The sequence below is a fragment of the Ahaetulla prasina genome, chromosome 8, assembly GCF_028640845.1.
Source record: "Ahaetulla prasina isolate Xishuangbanna chromosome 8, ASM2864084v1, whole genome shotgun sequence".
NCBI classification, from domain to species: domain Eukaryota; kingdom Metazoa; phylum Chordata; class Lepidosauria; order Squamata; family Colubridae; genus Ahaetulla; species Ahaetulla prasina.
Window position 1 is genome coordinate 64591722 of NC_080546.1, and position 17741 is coordinate 64609462.

General features: G+C 34.0%; 2 protein-coding genes across 6 annotated transcripts in view; both read left to right on the forward strand.

The window, feature by feature from the left end:
• BOD1L1 (biorientation of chromosomes in cell division 1 like 1) overlaps nucleotides 1-14642 on the forward strand; it is a 125011-nt gene extending 110369 nt beyond the window's left edge. For 4 of the 5 annotated variants that reach the window (XM_058192292.1, XM_058192290.1, XM_058192289.1 and 1 more), the window contains 2 exons: nucleotides 14402-14471; nucleotides 14551-14642. In XM_058192292.1, the coding sequence (XP_058048275.1) occupies nucleotides 14402-14471; nucleotides 14551-14627 (147 nt within the window). In that variant the 3' untranslated portion in view covers nucleotides 14628-14642. The remainder of the gene's footprint in view (nucleotides 1-14401; nucleotides 14472-14550) is intronic. The other variant, XM_058192288.1, reaches the window with a different exon arrangement.
• Nucleotides 14643-15679: 1037 nt separating this feature from the next.
• Nucleotides 15680-17741, forward strand: part of LOC131202853 (biorientation of chromosomes in cell division protein 1-like 1) — a 46324-nt gene continuing 44262 nt past the window's right edge. Inside the window, exons 1-2 of the mRNA XM_058192326.1 lie at nucleotides 15680-15747; nucleotides 15827-15861. Of these exons, the coding sequence (XP_058048309.1) occupies nucleotides 15853-15861 (9 nt within the window). The 5' untranslated portion in view covers nucleotides 15680-15747; nucleotides 15827-15852. The remainder of the gene's footprint in view (nucleotides 15748-15826; nucleotides 15862-17741) is intronic.

A 17741-nucleotide genomic window follows, 5' to 3' on the forward strand; every position in this document is an offset into this window, starting at 1 on the left:
GCTTCCTACATACCTTAGTTAGCTGACTAGCAAAAAGTTCATCTACTTCCTCTGTTTGGTTGGGTGGTATAGACCTATGGCAATATCGTTTTTCACCCCTTTTATATTGACCCAAATACATTCAAGATGATTTTCATCATTGTTGTGCTCTATTTCTGTAGAGTTGTAGTTATTTCTTATATATAGTACAACTCCACCTCCTCTTTTATTTGGTCTATTTCTTTTAAATAATTTATATCCCTCTAACTGTATGTTCCATTTGTCAGTTTCATTTCACCAAGTTTCCGTAATGGCAACAATATCATATCTACCCTCATTTACTTGGATTTCTAATTCACCCTGTTTATTCCTCATACTCTGTGCATTGGTGTATAGACATTTGAGTCCATTTGGATTGATCTTGTGTTTATTGTCTACATAACCTGTGTTGACTGCCCCTACTTTCTTGCCACCTGTTGGTTTAGTGCACATGGTACGGCACTCACTGTTAGGTGCTTGGTTTTGCTTGATAGCATGGTTGATAGTCTTACCCATACAGACATCTATGTTACATGCACTGATAACCCTTTTAGTTTTCGATTGCTGGGGACAGAAATTTTCTATATCAGTTAATTCTCTGTCCCCACTGTTCAGTTTAAATGTTTATCCAGAAAAACTGTGAATGTATTGCTAAGTAACTCAGTCCCTTTCTTTGATGGATGCAATCCATCTCTTTTGTACCATTTTTCATTGGACCAGTTGCAGACATCATGACTAATAAAACCAAAGCCTTCCCTTTTACACCACTCCTTTAGCCACATATTAAACTCCACTACACGCTGGCCTTTACCTTTTTGTTCCTTATGTATTGGTAAAACCTCTGAAAAGTTAAGCCTACAACCTATGCTATTAAGTTCATACCCCAGGCTCTGGAAATCATTCTGCACAGAAAGCACATCCTTTTGGGACAGATCATTTGTGCAAGATGTATAATAGCATCAACATCAGAATCCTTACTGGCATTCTTGACTATCTTAAGAATACGCCTCTTGTCTCTGCTGGCAGTAGCACCAGGTAGACACCTGACGTCTTTCAAAACCTCCATATCCTTTCCTAAATTTACATCCCTTACAATTGAATCACCAATCAGAAGGTGGCTTCTCTTTTTGGATACCATGCTCTTCTTGTGTGACCAATCTGTAATACTTGATACACACTTTTCCAAAGTAGGTTCACACTTTTCCAAAGTAAGTTCTTCATCTTGAACCATAATTCCTTGATTGTTTGAGTTATCAGTATCACAACTACCTTGATCTGTCACTTTAGTGTTCCTATTTAGGTCAGCAAGGGCACTATATCTGTTATACTGGGACACTGTAAAAGCTTTGTGTTTATGGTTCACAGCTCTCACCCTGCCAGATCCCACTTGTCCATACTGCCCTTTTCCTGCAGGATCTTTGTGGTAGACTGATGGCTCAGCAGATGGAATGGCTGAATTGGGTACCTAATTTCTGCTTGGAGAGCATAGATTAGAGATTCTAGATATGTAATCTGTCCACGTAGACTGCTAATTTGTTTACAAAGAGGACAGTACCCAAATTTGAAAAGGGTACTGCGAAAGACAGCTGCAAAACAAGTATTGCACTGAACTAAGCCAGTCATTTTGAATAGAATAAAATCACAATCTCAAGTGGACCAACCCTGAATATATTATTGCTATTTTTGATTTATAGTGATTAGATTAGGTTAGATTCGGCACGCGGGTTGTGAAAATGAGAAAGAATGCAGGCAGTTTTCCACCCCCACTTCTCCTTAAAGCAGCAGCTCTACTCACGTGCTTTTCTGAAGCAAATCAGGAAGAAATGCAGGAATTTTCCACCCCCACTTCTCCTTAAAGCAGCAGCTCTACTCATGTGCTTTTCTGAGCAAATCAGGAAGAAATGCAGGAATTTTCCACCCCCACTTCTCCTTAAAGCAGCAGCTCTACTCACGTGCTTTTCTGAAGCAAATCAGGAAGAAACCCTGAAACCTTCCCATATTGATCAATTATTTCCAACAAAGATTTACTAGAGTTTATAGGGTTTGTTAAAGTAATCACCAGGTCATCTGCAAAAGCTCTCAGCTTATATTCGTGTTGTCTAACTTTAATTCCCTCTATCTCCTTTACTTCTCGTATTTTATCCAATAATGGTTCTAGAGTTAGAATAAACAATAATGGTGATAAAGGACATCCCTGTCTTGTTCCTTTCACAATCTTAAAAGGTTCTGTTAAGCTACCATTAATTATAATCTGTGCTGTTTGCTCTCCATAAATTGCCCTCATTATTCTTGTAAAACCATCTCCAAATTGCATCTTGTCTATTAATTTAAATAAAAATTCCCAATGCAATCGATCAAAAGCTTTCTCTGCATCAAGAAAAATAAATGCTGCTGAAATAAAATTTTTCTTTTCTAAGTACTCCAGTAAATTAACAATCTGCCTAACATTATTCCTCATCTGTCTCCCTTTTATAAATCCAGATTGATCATTATGAATTCTTCGCTGCAAAATCAACATTAATCTATTAGCTATTATTTTAACAAAAATCTTATAATCATTATTTAAAAGTGAGATTGGCCTATAATTCCCAGGTTTAGAACAATCCTGTTCCTCTTTTGGTATCAATGAAATAAAAGAGGTTCTCCATGAGAATTCCCCTCCTAGTTGTATCTGATTAAATAATTCCTTAAGTGGACCTAACATCTCATCCTGTAAATTCCTATAATAACTAACTGTAAGCCCATCCGTACCAGGAGTTTTCCCCATTTTTAATTGTTTAATTACCAAAATAATTTCTTTAGAAGTTATAGGCCGATTCAGTTCATCCGTTTGTTCTAAAGTTAAATTTTTAACCTTATATTCCTTCAAATAATTATCAATATCCCTGTTCAATATATTATCTTTAAGATATAAATTTGTATAATATTCTAAAAAAGCTTTTTTAATTTTATCCTGTTGGTATCTCTCTTTACCTTTATATTCTATTTTTTCTATAGTACGTAGTTTTTGTCTTTTCCTTAAGGTATATGCTAACCATATACCAGGTCTATTTGCATTACAAAAAGTATTATGTTTGGCATATTGTATATTTGTTGCCACCTGATCAGCTATTATCATATTAAATTGATTCTGTAATAACTTTATTGCATCTTTAAGTTTTTGATCATGCGGGTTATGTATTAATAATTATTGTTTCTTATAAATTTCCTCTTCTAAATACCTACGCTGTCTTTTTTTTTTTTTTTTTTTTGCAAAAATTTTTTATTTTTCCATAATAATTCCCACAATTTGACCAGTGTACAATACAATCACTTATCCAACAATCAGTCCTATACTCAAATTATACTCAGTCAGGGCTGCTCGACTGCCACTCCCCCCTTTAATCCTTTCTTCCCTTCTCATCCTTCTTAAACTTCCCCCACCACCTTCTCCTCGCTTTCCTACTTCCCCTCCTCTTTCCCACTTCTCACTACCATCCTTTCTAACCTCTATCTTCTCCTTCTTCTCCTCCTCCTATCCTTTCTTCTCCTCCTTCTTTCCTCCCTACCCACCTACCTACCTACTTTCTTCTTCTTTACTCCTCTTTCCTTACCCTTTCCTTCGGGAGTGTTTGCCGAGCAGTCCCGACATTACACCATTCAACTTGTTTAATTCTACCATTATTCTGTACAATGGCAACCAATCAATTTATAGTCTTCCCTTCCCGCCTCCTTCCCCGAGACTTCCCAGAACAGAATACAGGGTATTGTAACTAACAAACATAATCTAAAATATAACATAAAACATATTCCATTTCACACCATCACACTATCAATTCCTTCTTTCTTAAACTAATACATAATAATTCCTAACTTCACTCAAAAACTAATTGATATTTTTAATCTGATACTTATTTTGAATATAATCAATCCACTTCTCCATTCCAATATATATTTTTCTTGTGTACAGTCTTTCAAGTAGGCAGAAATTTTGCCATTTCTGCTAAATTTGATACTTTACTAATCCATTCTCCAATTGTAGGTAAGTCTTCTTTCTTCCAATATTGTGCAATCAATAATCTTGCAGCAGTTATTAAATTCAGAATCAGTTTTGTCTCTATAACAGTGCAATCTGAATTATTCCTAATAAAAGAACTGTGGAACAAACTTGATCTTCTTTTTCAAAATGTTCTGCATAATCCACCATATTTTAATCCAAAAGGCTTTAACTTTTTTGCAAGTCCACCATATATGATAATAGGTAGCATCCTCACAATCACATCTCCAACATTTTGCTTTCACATTTGGATACATACATGACAGTTTTTAGGATCTAAATGCCATCTATAAAACATTTTATAAAAATTTTCTTAAATTTTGTGCTTATGAATTTAACATTCCTCACCCAAATTTTTCCCATGTTTCTAACATTATAGGTTGTTGAAAATTTTGTGCCCATTTTACCATACAATCTTTAACCAACTCCATTTCTGAATCAATTTCAACCAATACATTATATAATCTCTTTATATGCTGTTGACCTTGATCTTTTATTTGTTTTACCAGATTATCATCACTTTGCCTTATACCAATTTTCTGATCTATTTTCCATCTAGATTGCAATTGTCCATACTGGAACCATGTATAATTTCTTCCTTCATCCTCAATTTCTCCTAGATTTTAACTGTAATTCTTTTCCATAGTCAAAAGCTCTTTGTAAGTGATAACTTCCATTTTTTGTAATATATTTATATTCTCTATCATATGTCTGGGGATGGTCCATATTGGTATCTTTCCATCTAACTTATATTGATATTTTTTCCAAATCCTCAACAACGCACTTCTGACCATATTATTCTTAAATGTCTTATCAATTTTCTTGTCATATATTACATATGCATGCCATCCATATAACAAACCATAACCTTCTATATTCAAAATCCTTTCCTCTGTTAAATTAATCCAATCAGAAATTAAAGTTAAAACAACTGCATCATAGTACAATTTCAAATTAGGCATTTTAAACCCCTCTTTCCCTAACGTCTTGCATTATTTTTAACTTTATCTCGGTTTTTACCCTTCCATACAAATTTATTAATCCTTTTGCCATTCTTGTAAATTTGCATCTTTCTTCAAAATTGGAATCATTTGAAACAAAATAAAAATCTAGGCAAAACATTCATTTTATAGCTGCCACTCTTCCCAACAATGATAATTGTAACTTCTTCCATTCTCCATTTCTTTAATTACTTTTCCCCACAATACCTCATAATTGTTTTTATATAATTTTACATTCGATGCTGTAATGTATACTCCTAAGTATTTAACCTTTTAACTACTTCATATCCAGTTATTCTTTCTAATTCTTCCTCTGATGTGTATTCATATTTTTAATTATCATTTTGTCTTCTGTTGATTCACTTTAAACCCAGATACCTTACTATACTGATCAATTGTCTCCATCAAATATACAGCTGAATGTATTGGTTGAGATAAAGAAACAACCAAATCATCTGCAAACGCCTTAATTTATAATCTTGATTTTTAATTCTAATTCCTTTTATTCGATCTAAACCACGTATCTTACTCAATAATATTTCCAAAGTTAGAATGAATAATAATGGTGACAAGGGACATCCTTGTCTAGTCCCTTTCTCAATCTTGAAAGATTCTGTTAATCCACCATTTACTATTATTTGAGCTGTTTGCTTTTGATATATAGCCTTAATTGCTTGAATAAAATAATCCCCAAATTGCATTTTTTCTATTACTTTAAACAAAAACTGCCAATCCAATCTATCAAAAGCTTTTCGGCATCCAAAAGAGGAATGCTGCTGAAACCTGGCTGTTCCTTCCAAATATTCAAGTAAATTTACAATTTGTCTCATATTATATCTCATCTGTCTCCCCTTAATAAATCCTGATTGATCATTATGAATTAATTGATTCATCAGTGGCATCAATCTATTCGCTAGTATCTTAGCAAATATCTTATAATCAGTATTTAAAAGCGATATTGGCCTATAATTCTCTGGTTTAACACCATCTCGATCTTCTTTAGGTATTAATGAAATAAAAGCTGTCCTCCATGAAGGAGGAGCCTCCCTTTGTATTCTGTTAAATAACTCCTTAAGTGGTACAATCATCTCATTTTGTAAATTTTATAATAAGTAGTTGTCAAACCATCTGTACCTGGTGCTTTATTCGCTTTAAGCTGCTTAATTGCAAACACTATTTCCTCTGAAGAAATTAATTGATTCAACTCTTCCTTTGATCTACTGTAATTTCTAAAATACCTGGTCCTGTAAATATCTATCTATATCTTTATCATAATCACATCTCTAGAATATAACTTAGTATAATATTCTAAAAAGCTTTTTAATCAAATTTTGCTGATATACTTCCTTACCTCTATATTCTATTTTATCAATTATACGTCATTTCTGTTTCTTCTTAATAAATATGCTAACCACCTTCCAGGTTTATTAGAATTATTAAACAAATTATGTTTACATATTGTAAATTAGTTGCCACCTGATCTGCCATTAACATATTAAATTGACCTCTTAATATATTTATTGACTCTTTGTTTTACTATCTCCTGGATTGCCTACCAATAACTGCTCCTTCCTTTTAATTTCCTCTTCTAGTTCTTTTCCTTTTGTGCAGTCTATTTCTATATTTATTATTCATCTCTAATAAAATTCCCTCATATAAGCTTTACTGGTGTCCCAAACTATCTCTATAGGTGTCCCTTTATCCATGTTCAAAGAAAAATTCTTCATTAGAGTTTTACATTCATTTACATTTTGTTCATATTTAAACAAGTTCTCATTCATCCTCCACGACCTCCTGGCCTCTTTTCCCGATCTAACTCAATCCATACCGGCTATGATCAGACAATTCTAGAACAAATTTTGTCTTCTTCACTCTGAAAAACAAATCATTAGTAATTAAAATAAATCAATCCTAGAAAAGATTGATGTCTGTCAGAAAAAATGTAAAATCTCTCTTTTCATTGCGTTCTCGCCATACATCTCTCAATTCTAAATCTTCCATCAAATCAAAGAATTCCTTTGGCAGTTTTACACGATTGGAAATATTTCTAAGACTTCTTTTATCTTTCTGGGTATCCATCACTCCATTCCAATCACCCATTAATATATAAGTTTTATAATCCCAAGATGTTATTCTTTTATGTAAAACTTATAAAATTTTTCTTGTTGTTGATTTGGTGCATAAACTCCTATTAAAAGTATTTTCTCCTTCCAATAAAAGTTCAATAGCAATATATCTTCCTTGATTATCCGCTCAATTAATGTTGCAGATAAATTACTCTTTATATAAACAACTAGTCCATTCTTCTTTTCTGTAGCAGATGCAACAAAATGTATTCCCAATTTGAATTTATCAAATATTTCTGGTCTAATGTTCTAATATGTGTTTCTTGTAAACATACAATGTCATTTTAAATTGCTTCAAATAATGAAATATCTTTCTTCTCTTTGTGGTGAGTTTAATCCATTAACATTCCAAGATAAAAGTCTAATTGCCATTATCAGCAATCGAAACTTTTGAAGCACCAGCCGCAAATCATATCTTTCTTGGGCCTTGCTCCTCCCACTGTTTCTGTCTTGGTAGTAGCAGATTGAGCCTGTTGAGCCTTTTCTTCTTGTTCCTTGCGTTTGACAGCTGCTCTTGTTATCCTTGGCTCTTTTGGAATCTCTGATCCCATCTTAGACACATCCAACGCTTGTAAACGGTCTTCTTCCATTACTATCACTTCTTTTCTTTAATTTCACCTTCCTTTCTCCTACCATCCGGAGATGGTGGACTTCAGCTTAAGCACATAAGCATAAAACTCTTGTGCTTTACTGACTGTATTAAGACGATGTGCTTTCCTTCATAGTAAACTATTATACCAATTGGGATGTCCCATCTATACTCAATCTGACGTTTTTAAGTTCGTTCACCAAAAGCAAACTCCTTCCTACCTCTCAACATTTTGGGGAATTTTAGTATTAAAATATCTTGGCCTTGCTTGAATCTTGTCTCCTTTAAAAAGCTTGTAAAATCTCATTTCTCACTGTTCTAGTAGTAAAATAAATAACAATGTCTCTGGAAGATTTCTTTGTCTTGCTATCCAGGAATTCACGATAAATTTTATCAATATAAAGCCACATCTACTGGCGAACTGCCAAAATATCTGCAAAGGCCTCAAAAATTTGCTTCAAATTCTCATTTTACATTCTTTTAGTCCACGGATTCGTAAAGCAAGTTCCATTGCTCTATATTGTACCAAAACAATTTCATCATCAACTTTATCCATTTTACTTGAACTGCCTCAATCTTATTTTCCAATTTTAAATTAACTTTCTTTATTTCTTCTACTTCCTGCTCCAATAAAATCACATTTGATGCCAGACCCTGTACTGCTGACACCAAACCTTCTTTAACTTCTTTATTTCCAGTCTGAATTTCTAACATCTGTTTTTCATCTCTGACATTTCTTCTGTAATTAATTTAAACTTATCTCTATCTGGGAAGTTTGCCAATTCATAGCATCGTTAAGAGATTCTTTCATAAATTCTTTCAGGTTATCCTGAAGTGCTTCCAAATTTAGTGATTTTGTATCTGCTGTATGTGCTGGAGAGACTCTGTTAATGTTCCTGGGTTTTTGTACAGTTGACTTTAATTGTTTTGCTGCCATCTCTTAAAATTTCTCTTTAACTTAATATTACGTATAAACCTTTTAAGTCTTTTTTTCCAGTCTCAGTATCTCTTCTCCTTCTCATTACAATGTTTAAAAAATTTCCAGCTGGCCTTCAGCAATAAACAACAGTGAGACTTGTAACACTTTCGTTTTCAACTGTGTAGCTCATTAAAGAACGATCGCCATTTTCACTTTGAAGTCAGATCCAAAACTTAAAAAAAATAACAGGAATTGATTGATTACTTGCTTTTATAATTAGAGCTCTGTTTCTGTTCAGTCCTATTATCTTCTTTAAGTTAAAATTGGTCCTAATATTACGATAAACCTTTTAAGTCTTTTTTTAAATCAGTCTCAATATCTCGATCTCTTCTCATTACAATGTTTAAAAAATTTCCAGCTGGCCTTCAGCAATAAACAGCAAACAGAGAATTGTAACACTTTCGTTTTCAACTGTAGCTCATTAAAGAACGATCGCCATTTTCACTTTGAAGTCAAATCCAAAACTTAAAAAAAATAACAGGAATTGATTGATTACTTGCTTTTATAATTAGAGCTCTGTTTCTGTTCAGTCCGGTATTATCTTCTTTAAGTTAAAATTGGTCCCGGAAGTTGTCGTAATTAGGTCTGCCGGAGCAGGAAAAAAGCCTCAGATCTGGAGCACTTTGAAGTTCTGAGGGGGCTTAACCCTTCGAGCCCCCTGGTATCTTCCAGGAGCTCTAGAGAAGCTCTACCTCTGCTTCTTTTTGCTCACCACCGCTTCTTCTCCCGAAGAGGGGGGTTTCCGAACTGCTGGACAGCTGATTGTCGCTGTCTTAGCAGTCCAACATGATCCAGAGGTTGGTGACCAGAAAGATCACCTCCATTGCCAACGGAGCCAACCAGGAAGTCCAATATCTACGCTGTCTTTGTTGCTTATTTCTCTGTCTATTATTAATATATATTAATACACCTCTCATAAAAGCTTTACTGGCGTCCCAAACCATTTCTATCGATGTTTCGTTATTCAAGTTATAATCAAAAAATTCTTTCATCTGCTTTTTACATTGATTTACATTATCCTGATATCTAAACAAATTTTCATTTAATCTCCAAGTTCTTCTACCTTCTTTTCCATATTGCAATTCCATCCAAACAGGACTATGATCAGACAAACATCTTGGAAATATCTTAGTTTTCTTCACCTTAAAAAGCAGGTCATTAGAAATTAAAATAAAATCAATACGTGAGAAGGATTGATGCCTATCAGAGAAAAAAGTATAGTCTCTTTCCTCCAAATTCCGCAGTCTCCATACATCTCTCAACTCAAAATCTTCTATCATGTCAAAAAAGGATTTAGGCAGCTTTGCATGTGCAGGTATCTTCTTAGAAAATTCTCTTGTCCTTTCGTGTATCTATTACTCCATTCCAATCTCCCAATATAATACACGATTTATAATCCCATAGAATCAACTTATCATACAACATTCTATAAAATTTTTCTTGTTGCTGATTGGGTATATATACCAAACAAAAGGGTCTTTTGTTTCTATTGTAAGTTCAATAGCAATATATCTTCCGTGAATATCTGCCTCTATTAACTTGGCTGGTATATCTTTTCTCAAATAAACCACTATGCCATGTTTTTGTCCAAAGCAGAAGCAACAAAATGTTTACCTAACTTTGAGTTTATTAAGTACTTTTGATCTGATAGTTTAATATGTTTCTTGTAAGCAAATTACATCATTTCTAAATTGTTTCAAATAATGAAATATTTTCTTCTCTTCTGAGCTGAATTCAAACCATTGACATTCCAGGTCAAGATTTTATTTGCCATTACTGGCCTGCTGAAGCTTTTGAGCGATCAGCTGAAGATCGTCCTCCGTATCTTCGGCCGTGCTCCTCCCACCGCTTCTGTAGCAGAATCCTGAACTTTACTTTGAGTTTGTTGCTCCTTTTCTTTACGCTTAAGGGCTCCCCTCGTCAGTCTTTGTTCTTGTGGTTGTTCCTCAGATGGTAACATCACTGGAATCACCTCAGCTTCCACACCCATTTGAGTCTCTTGAATTCTTTTTTCTATTATTTCTACTTCAAGTTTCAGCACGGTGGAAAGAAAATCTTTGGCCTTAAGCACTGTATCAATACGGTATCTCCTTCCTTGATAATACACTGTCAAACCAACTGGAACCTCCCATCTAAATTGAATCTGGTATTTCTTAAGTTCTTGTGTAAAAAATGTAAAGTCCTTTCTATCCCTTAACATCTTGGGAGGAATCTCTTTCAAAACCTTCAGCTCCTGTTCTCCTATTTTCAAGTTTTTCTGAAATGCAACTTGCAAAATTTGATTCCTCACTGTTCTTTTCAAAAAATAAACCACAATGTTTCTAGGAAGTTTCTTCTGCCTAGCAATCCAGGAATTAACTTTATAAATTTTGTCAATTTGATAAGCAACCTCTTGTGGATCAAGTTCAATAAATTCAGCCAGAGCTTCTGATAAATTTTTTTTAAATCTTTCCCTTTCTCCTCATTCAAGCCCCTAATTCTCAGAGCTCCTTCCATCATTCTATACTGCATCACCACCACTTGATCTTCATTTTTGTCCAATTTAATTTGCATTCCCCCCATTCTATTTCCTATTTGCTGATTTGACTGAGCAATTTCTTGCACCTCCTCCTCCACCACCTCCAGTCTTTTTGCCAAACTTTGGAAAGCCATCAAAATATCTTCTCTTATTTTTTTATTATTCTCTTTTATTTCCTCTCTTATTTTCTCATTATTATCCATTATCTCCTTAAACTTTTCTTCAAAGACTTTCCCTTGTTCTTTAATCAAATCTTCTAAAGCTGGTTCAGAACCCCTTCTACCCCCAGTCTTAGGTGGTTTAGTAGCCATTTCAGTTTTTAAAATTCACAAAATATAAGTCTAGAAACTTCTCTTTTCCCCTTTAAGTATAGGAGAGCTCACTTCACTTCATTAAAATCCACACATAACATTTCTTAGCTTCTTAGTTACACAGGCTGTTTAGAATTCCATTCTTCACTTTCACTCCCTTTCAGGCGCCATCTTAAAGAGTCAGTTGAAACAAAGAAAAAAAAGTTTCTCTTTTTAAAAGGGTAGAAGTCAGGAAATCAAAAACTTGCAATCCAGTAATTGTTCACTGGAGCTCATTCCGTCTGCTTATAGAAATCCATAAAGATAAGACAATTAGCAGAGATGGACACTTTCTTCTTTTCCTGCTTTTGCAGGTACGCACTGAAGTCGGAGCTTGGCAGGAATATTTATGGGACTCTCGACCCTCAGGGCTCTGCTTAATTAAAAACAAAGCCCCTGGGGAGGTCTACCACCACACCCCCGCAGCTCTTATCTTTTCCCTTTCATCCAGGGAAAGAGATTAAAGCCGGCTTTTCCTGGCTTTTACGATGTTCAGTACGGAGCCCCTTAATTAGGAACTCAGCGAAGAAGGTGGCGCCACTGGAAGTCCCCCTCTTTTACTTTGACAAGCCAAAGTTGTATATAATATTCCCAATTTTGTTTGCTCAAATAGTTTTTTGTGTTGCTTTCTAATGTGCACTTCTTATAAACATATGAGTTCTAGTTTTAACTTCTCTAATTTATTATTGAGCTTGTCAATCGAAAGGTCAGCAGCTCAGCGGTTCGAATCCCTAGTGCTGCCGTGTAATGGGGTGAGCTCCCGTTACTTGTCCCAGCTTCTGCCAACCTAGCAGTTTCGAAAGCATGTAAAAATGCAAATAGAAAAAATAGGGACCACCTTTGGTGGGAAGGTAACACCATTCCGTGCGCCTTTGGCATTGAGTCATGCCAGCTACATGACCAAATTTTTACAGATTCTTGTTTTTGAAACAGATGAGATGCTAGAGTGAAATATAGCACTTATGTCAGAACCTTTACTTTTACCTATTCTTCTTTTTATTGCCGAATTTAGTCCATTTATATTCATTGATATTATTTTGATTTCTTCTTCCATTTCTTATTTACTTGTTTTGTAGATCTAGTCATTCTTATCTCCCTTTGTTCTTTAGCTTCTTTCGCTCTTGCTCCTTCTCTTATCTCTCTTTCTTCTTGTTCTTTAGCTGTCTTTTAATTGTTCCTTTTTTTCTTCCTGTTTTCCAACCCCTCTTTCGTCACTCAATCTCTCTTCCTCTTGAGATCTCATATGCTGTTCATAAAATATTTCTGCTTTCTCTATTGTATCTAATCTGTATCTTTGTTCTTGCCAATTCACCAATATTCCTTCTGGTAACAACAATCTAAAATTCACTCCTCTTTTGATCAAAAGTTTTGTAAGAAATTGATATTCTCTTACTCTTGGAATTTGTTTCAAAGCCACTATCTCTCTGCCTTTGTGTTTTATGGTCGTATTCCTCTTCAACTGTAATATCTCTGTTCTCAATTTTTTCTTAGTGAATCTCACATGAATTTCTCTGGATAGATTGTTTCTCATTGCACATCTTGTATGCACTCTATATATCTCATCGATTCCACTTAGTATCTTTTCTTTACTCTCTTTCATTGCTTCCACTAATATCTTCGCAATTTTTTTTGCTAAATTCTTTTTTTAAAATCTTAAATAACAATCAGCTTTATCCATTTCCAATGATGTAATTGTCCTTTCCTGATTCTTATCAGTAGTTGTAAATCAGCTTTTGCTTCTGCTTTTTCTTCTACTTGGATCAATCATTGTTCATTTTTCCGTATCATCTCTTTAACTTTTTTTAATTCTTCATCCATTTTTTCTATTCTCCCATCTACCTTGTCTATTCTTGCCTTAAGATCTTCATATATAGTCTGTAACATATTTTTTAATTCCGCATTGGTTTTCTCTTGCTGTGTTGTGGTTTCTGCTGTCTTTTGCCCCATAGAGCCAGATGCTGTTGATAGTGATGGTAATGATAGATGTTGTGTTGTTTTATCCATCTTGTTTCTTCTATTCAAGCCGCCCAAATTTGTAATCCAAATCGAATTTTAGAATCCAAAATCAAATTCTTCGGATTCTTGTTACCTTAATCCATTTAAGTAAAAAAATACAGTGTCAATTAAAAAGAAAAACCAAAAGCAATATTTAATAATTAAAAAATTAAGAGCCCAAATATATCACACAAAAAAAAAGGATCCAAAAAAGCAATGAAAGAGAAAAGGAAAAAAAAGTAAAAGAAAATTAAAAATAGCCACCCAAGAAAAAATCAGACCAGGGAGAAAAAGCAAGAGTAACAAATTTTCCAATACCAAAAAATACAAATTAATCCAAAAAGGGAAACACTACAGCGTCCATAACTTTGAAACTGAATCATAAATAGTTTTGGGGGGATTTAACTTTGAACAGTTGCTAAGCAACTGGTCATAAGCTGAGGACTACCTGTAGTTGTGAAGCATGTCAAACTTTAAACAGAGTGTTTTAAACTTGGAACACTTCTTTTCTAACTGAAGCCAAAATGCTCAGGCTACAAGATAAAGACTTCAATTTCTTACTTGGAACAAGTCATTTTTTGAAAATTCGTGAAATATTTTGCACATCCTAGAGACTAAGAACCTCTTTTCAATGGTGCTAACCTGCAAAAAAAAAGCTTATATCACAGTAGCTCCGTTATTTATTTTCTTTAATGGTTCTCAAACTTTTTTCCTTCCTATATTTGTTTTAGAGGATATCTTGAAGTGTTTTATTTAACAAATAATAATCATTTGGCTTGTTTTGTACAGCAGCAAGTAATAGTTAAACGAAAAAGAGGAAGACCTCGCAAATATCCTGTTGAAATAGCATCAGTGCAAAGTAAGTATGATAACATCCCTTTCTAAAAAATAGACATCAGTGTTTCACTTAATTCAGGAATTGTATTCTTTCATTCCAGGTCAGGATTCAGCATTGAACACAGTCATGAGAAAAGTAAGCATTTGGTGGGATGTTTTGTCTGCATGCAGAGGTTGAGATTGTCTTTCTATGGAACTTATTTGTATATTGTTTGTTTGGTAAAGCAAACATTGGCAGGATCAAGAAGATAATTGCTCTCAGTATATCAGTACTGGCCCCCACTTTTAGAACACCCTTTCTCTGAGAGGGTCCTGCCTGTCTGAAAAGCCTTGAAGAACTGACTTTTTCCAGTTGTCTTGTGGTAGTGTGTAGCTGGAACCCAAGAAAATTGTTTTTCAAAGTGAGTGGAGTATTGTTTTGGAAACACTAAGTTGTGTTGTTTTATCCATCTTGTTTCTTCTATTCAAGCCGCCCAAATTTGTAATCCAAATCGAATTTTAGAATCCAAAATCAAATTCTTCGGATTCTTGTTACCTTAATCCATTTAAGTAAAAAAATACAGTCTCAATTAAAAAGAAAAACCAAAAGCAATATTTAATAATTAAAAAATTAAGAGCCCAAATATATCACAAAAAAAAAAGGATCCAAAAAAGCAATGAAAAAGAAAAGTAAAAAAAAGTAAAAGAAAATTAAAAATAGCCACCCAAGAAAAAATCAGACCAGGGAGAAAAAGCAAGAGTAACAAATTTTCCAATACCAAAAAATACAAATTAATCCAAAAAGGGAAACACTACAGCGTCCATAACTTTGAAACTGAATCATAAATAGTTTTGGGGGGATTTAACTTTGAACAGTTGCTAAGCAACTGGTCATAAGCTGAGGACTACCTGTAGTTGTGAAGCATGTCAAACTCTAAACAGAGTGTTTTAAACTTGGAACACTTCTTTTCTAACTGAAGCCAAAATGCTCAGGCTACAAGATAAAGACTTCAATTTCTTACTTGGAACAAGTCATTTTTTGAAAATTCGTGAAATATTTTGCACATCCTAGAGACTAAGAACCTCTTTTCAATGGTGCTAACCTGCAAAAAAAAGCTTATATCACAGTAGCTCCGTTATTTATTTTCTTTAATGGTTCTCAAACTTTTTTCCTTCCTATATTTGTTTTAGAGGATATCTTGAAGTGTTTTATTTAACAAATAATAATCATTTGGCTTGTTTTGTACAGCAGCAAGTAATAGTTAAACGAAAAAGAGGAAGACCTCGCAAATATCCTGTTGAAATAGCATCAGTGCAAAGTAAGTATGATAACATCCCTTTCTAAAAAATAGACATCAGTGTTTCACTTAATTCAGGAATTGTATTCTTTCATTCCAGGTCAGGATTCAGCATTGAACACAGTCATGAGAAAAGTAAGCATTTGGTGGGATGTTTTGTCTGCATGCAGAGGTTGAGGGAGTATTGTCTTTCTATGGAACTTATTTGTATATTGTTTGTTTGGTAAAGCAAACATTGGCAGGATCAAGAAGATAATTGCTCTCAGTATATCAGTACTGGCCCCCACTTTTAGAACACCCTTTCTCTGAGAGGGTCCTGCCTGTCTGAAAAGCCTTGAAGAACTGACTTTTTCCAGTTGTCTTGTGGTAGTGTGTAGCTGGAACCCAAGAAAATTGTTTTTTCAAAGTGAGTGGAGTATTGTTTTTGGAAACACTGGAAGTTTTTGTGCTGTTTTATTATGCTTCTTATCATTCCTGTTTGTAGGCTTTCTAAGGTTATGATATATTAGGTGGGTGGCTATATAATTTTTTAAAAAATACAATTCTTTTAAACATGATTCTTTCAACTCCAAAACTTAATTTATTTTCTCTTTTACAATGGCCTTCACCATTTATTTACTATATTTATATGCTGCACATTTTTCAAGGTTATAAAATACCTACAGTAACAATCAGAAACAGCATTAAAAACAATGTTTAATAAAAAATGAACCCAACCCCAAATAGTAACTATTTCAATAATACTATTAGCCGTGGTGGTGCAGTGGTTAGAATGCAACATTGCAGGCTAATTCTGCCAACTGCCAGGTTTTCAATTCTGACCAGCTCATGGTTGACTCAGTCTTCAATCCTTCCAAGGTCTGTAAAATGAGGACCCAAATTGTTGGGGGCAATATGCTGACTCTATAAACTGCTTAGAGAGGTCTTTAAAGCACTATGAACCAGTATACGAGTCTAACTGCTGTTGCTATTTAAAAAAAGGTCTGTCAATAAATCAGAATAAAACAAAAGTGATAATTAAAAATATGTCTATACAACAGAAACAAAAACTAGAGGAAATGACAGGATTTGAGGTGGTAAAAAAGGTTAAATACTTAGGGGTTTATATTAGCTCATCGAATAAGAAACTTTATAAGAATAATTATGACTTGCTATGGCAAAAAGTTCAGAATGATATGAGTGTCTGGAAAAAATTGCAGTTATTGCTATTGGGAAGGATTGCGGCTATTAAAATGAATGTGTTACCTAGATTTTTGTTTCTGTTCCAGATGATACCAATAATTAAAAAGAATAAAAATTTGGAAGATTGGCAGATTGGGATTAATAAATTTATATGGCAGGGTAAAAAGGCGAGGGTTAAAATGAAAATAATACAGGACTCACGGGAAAGAGGTGGCTTAAAAATGCCTAACTTTAAACTATATTATGAAGCAGTAGCCCTTTTAGTAATAAGTGACTGGTTTAATTTAACGGAGGAAAGAATTTTGAATATAGAAGGTTATGACTTGTTATATGGATGGCATGCGTATTTATTTTATGAAAAAAAAGTGGATAGGGCTTTTAAGAATCATGTGTTGAGAAGTGCACTTTTGCGGGTCTGGAAAAAATATTCTTATAAATTAGATTATAAGATTCCTATATGGGCGAGCCCCAGACATGCAATAGAGAATATAAATATAGAACAGAAACAGGAAATGATTACATATAAAGATCTTTTGTATGCTGAAGGAGGTAGATTGCAATTAAAATCATTACAGGTATTAAATGAAGAAGGGAGGAATTATACTTGGTTTCAATATGGGCAAATAAGTGCTAGATGGAAAGAAGATCAAAAAATTGGTATAATGCAAAGGGAGGAAAAGTTAATAAAGCAAATTAGAAATCAGACCCAGGAGCATATAAAGAGATTGTATAATGTGTTGCTTGAAATAGATTCGGAAAAGGATTTGGTAAAGGACTGTATGATAAAATGGGCACAGAATATTCAGGAACCAATAATGTTGGAAACATGGGAA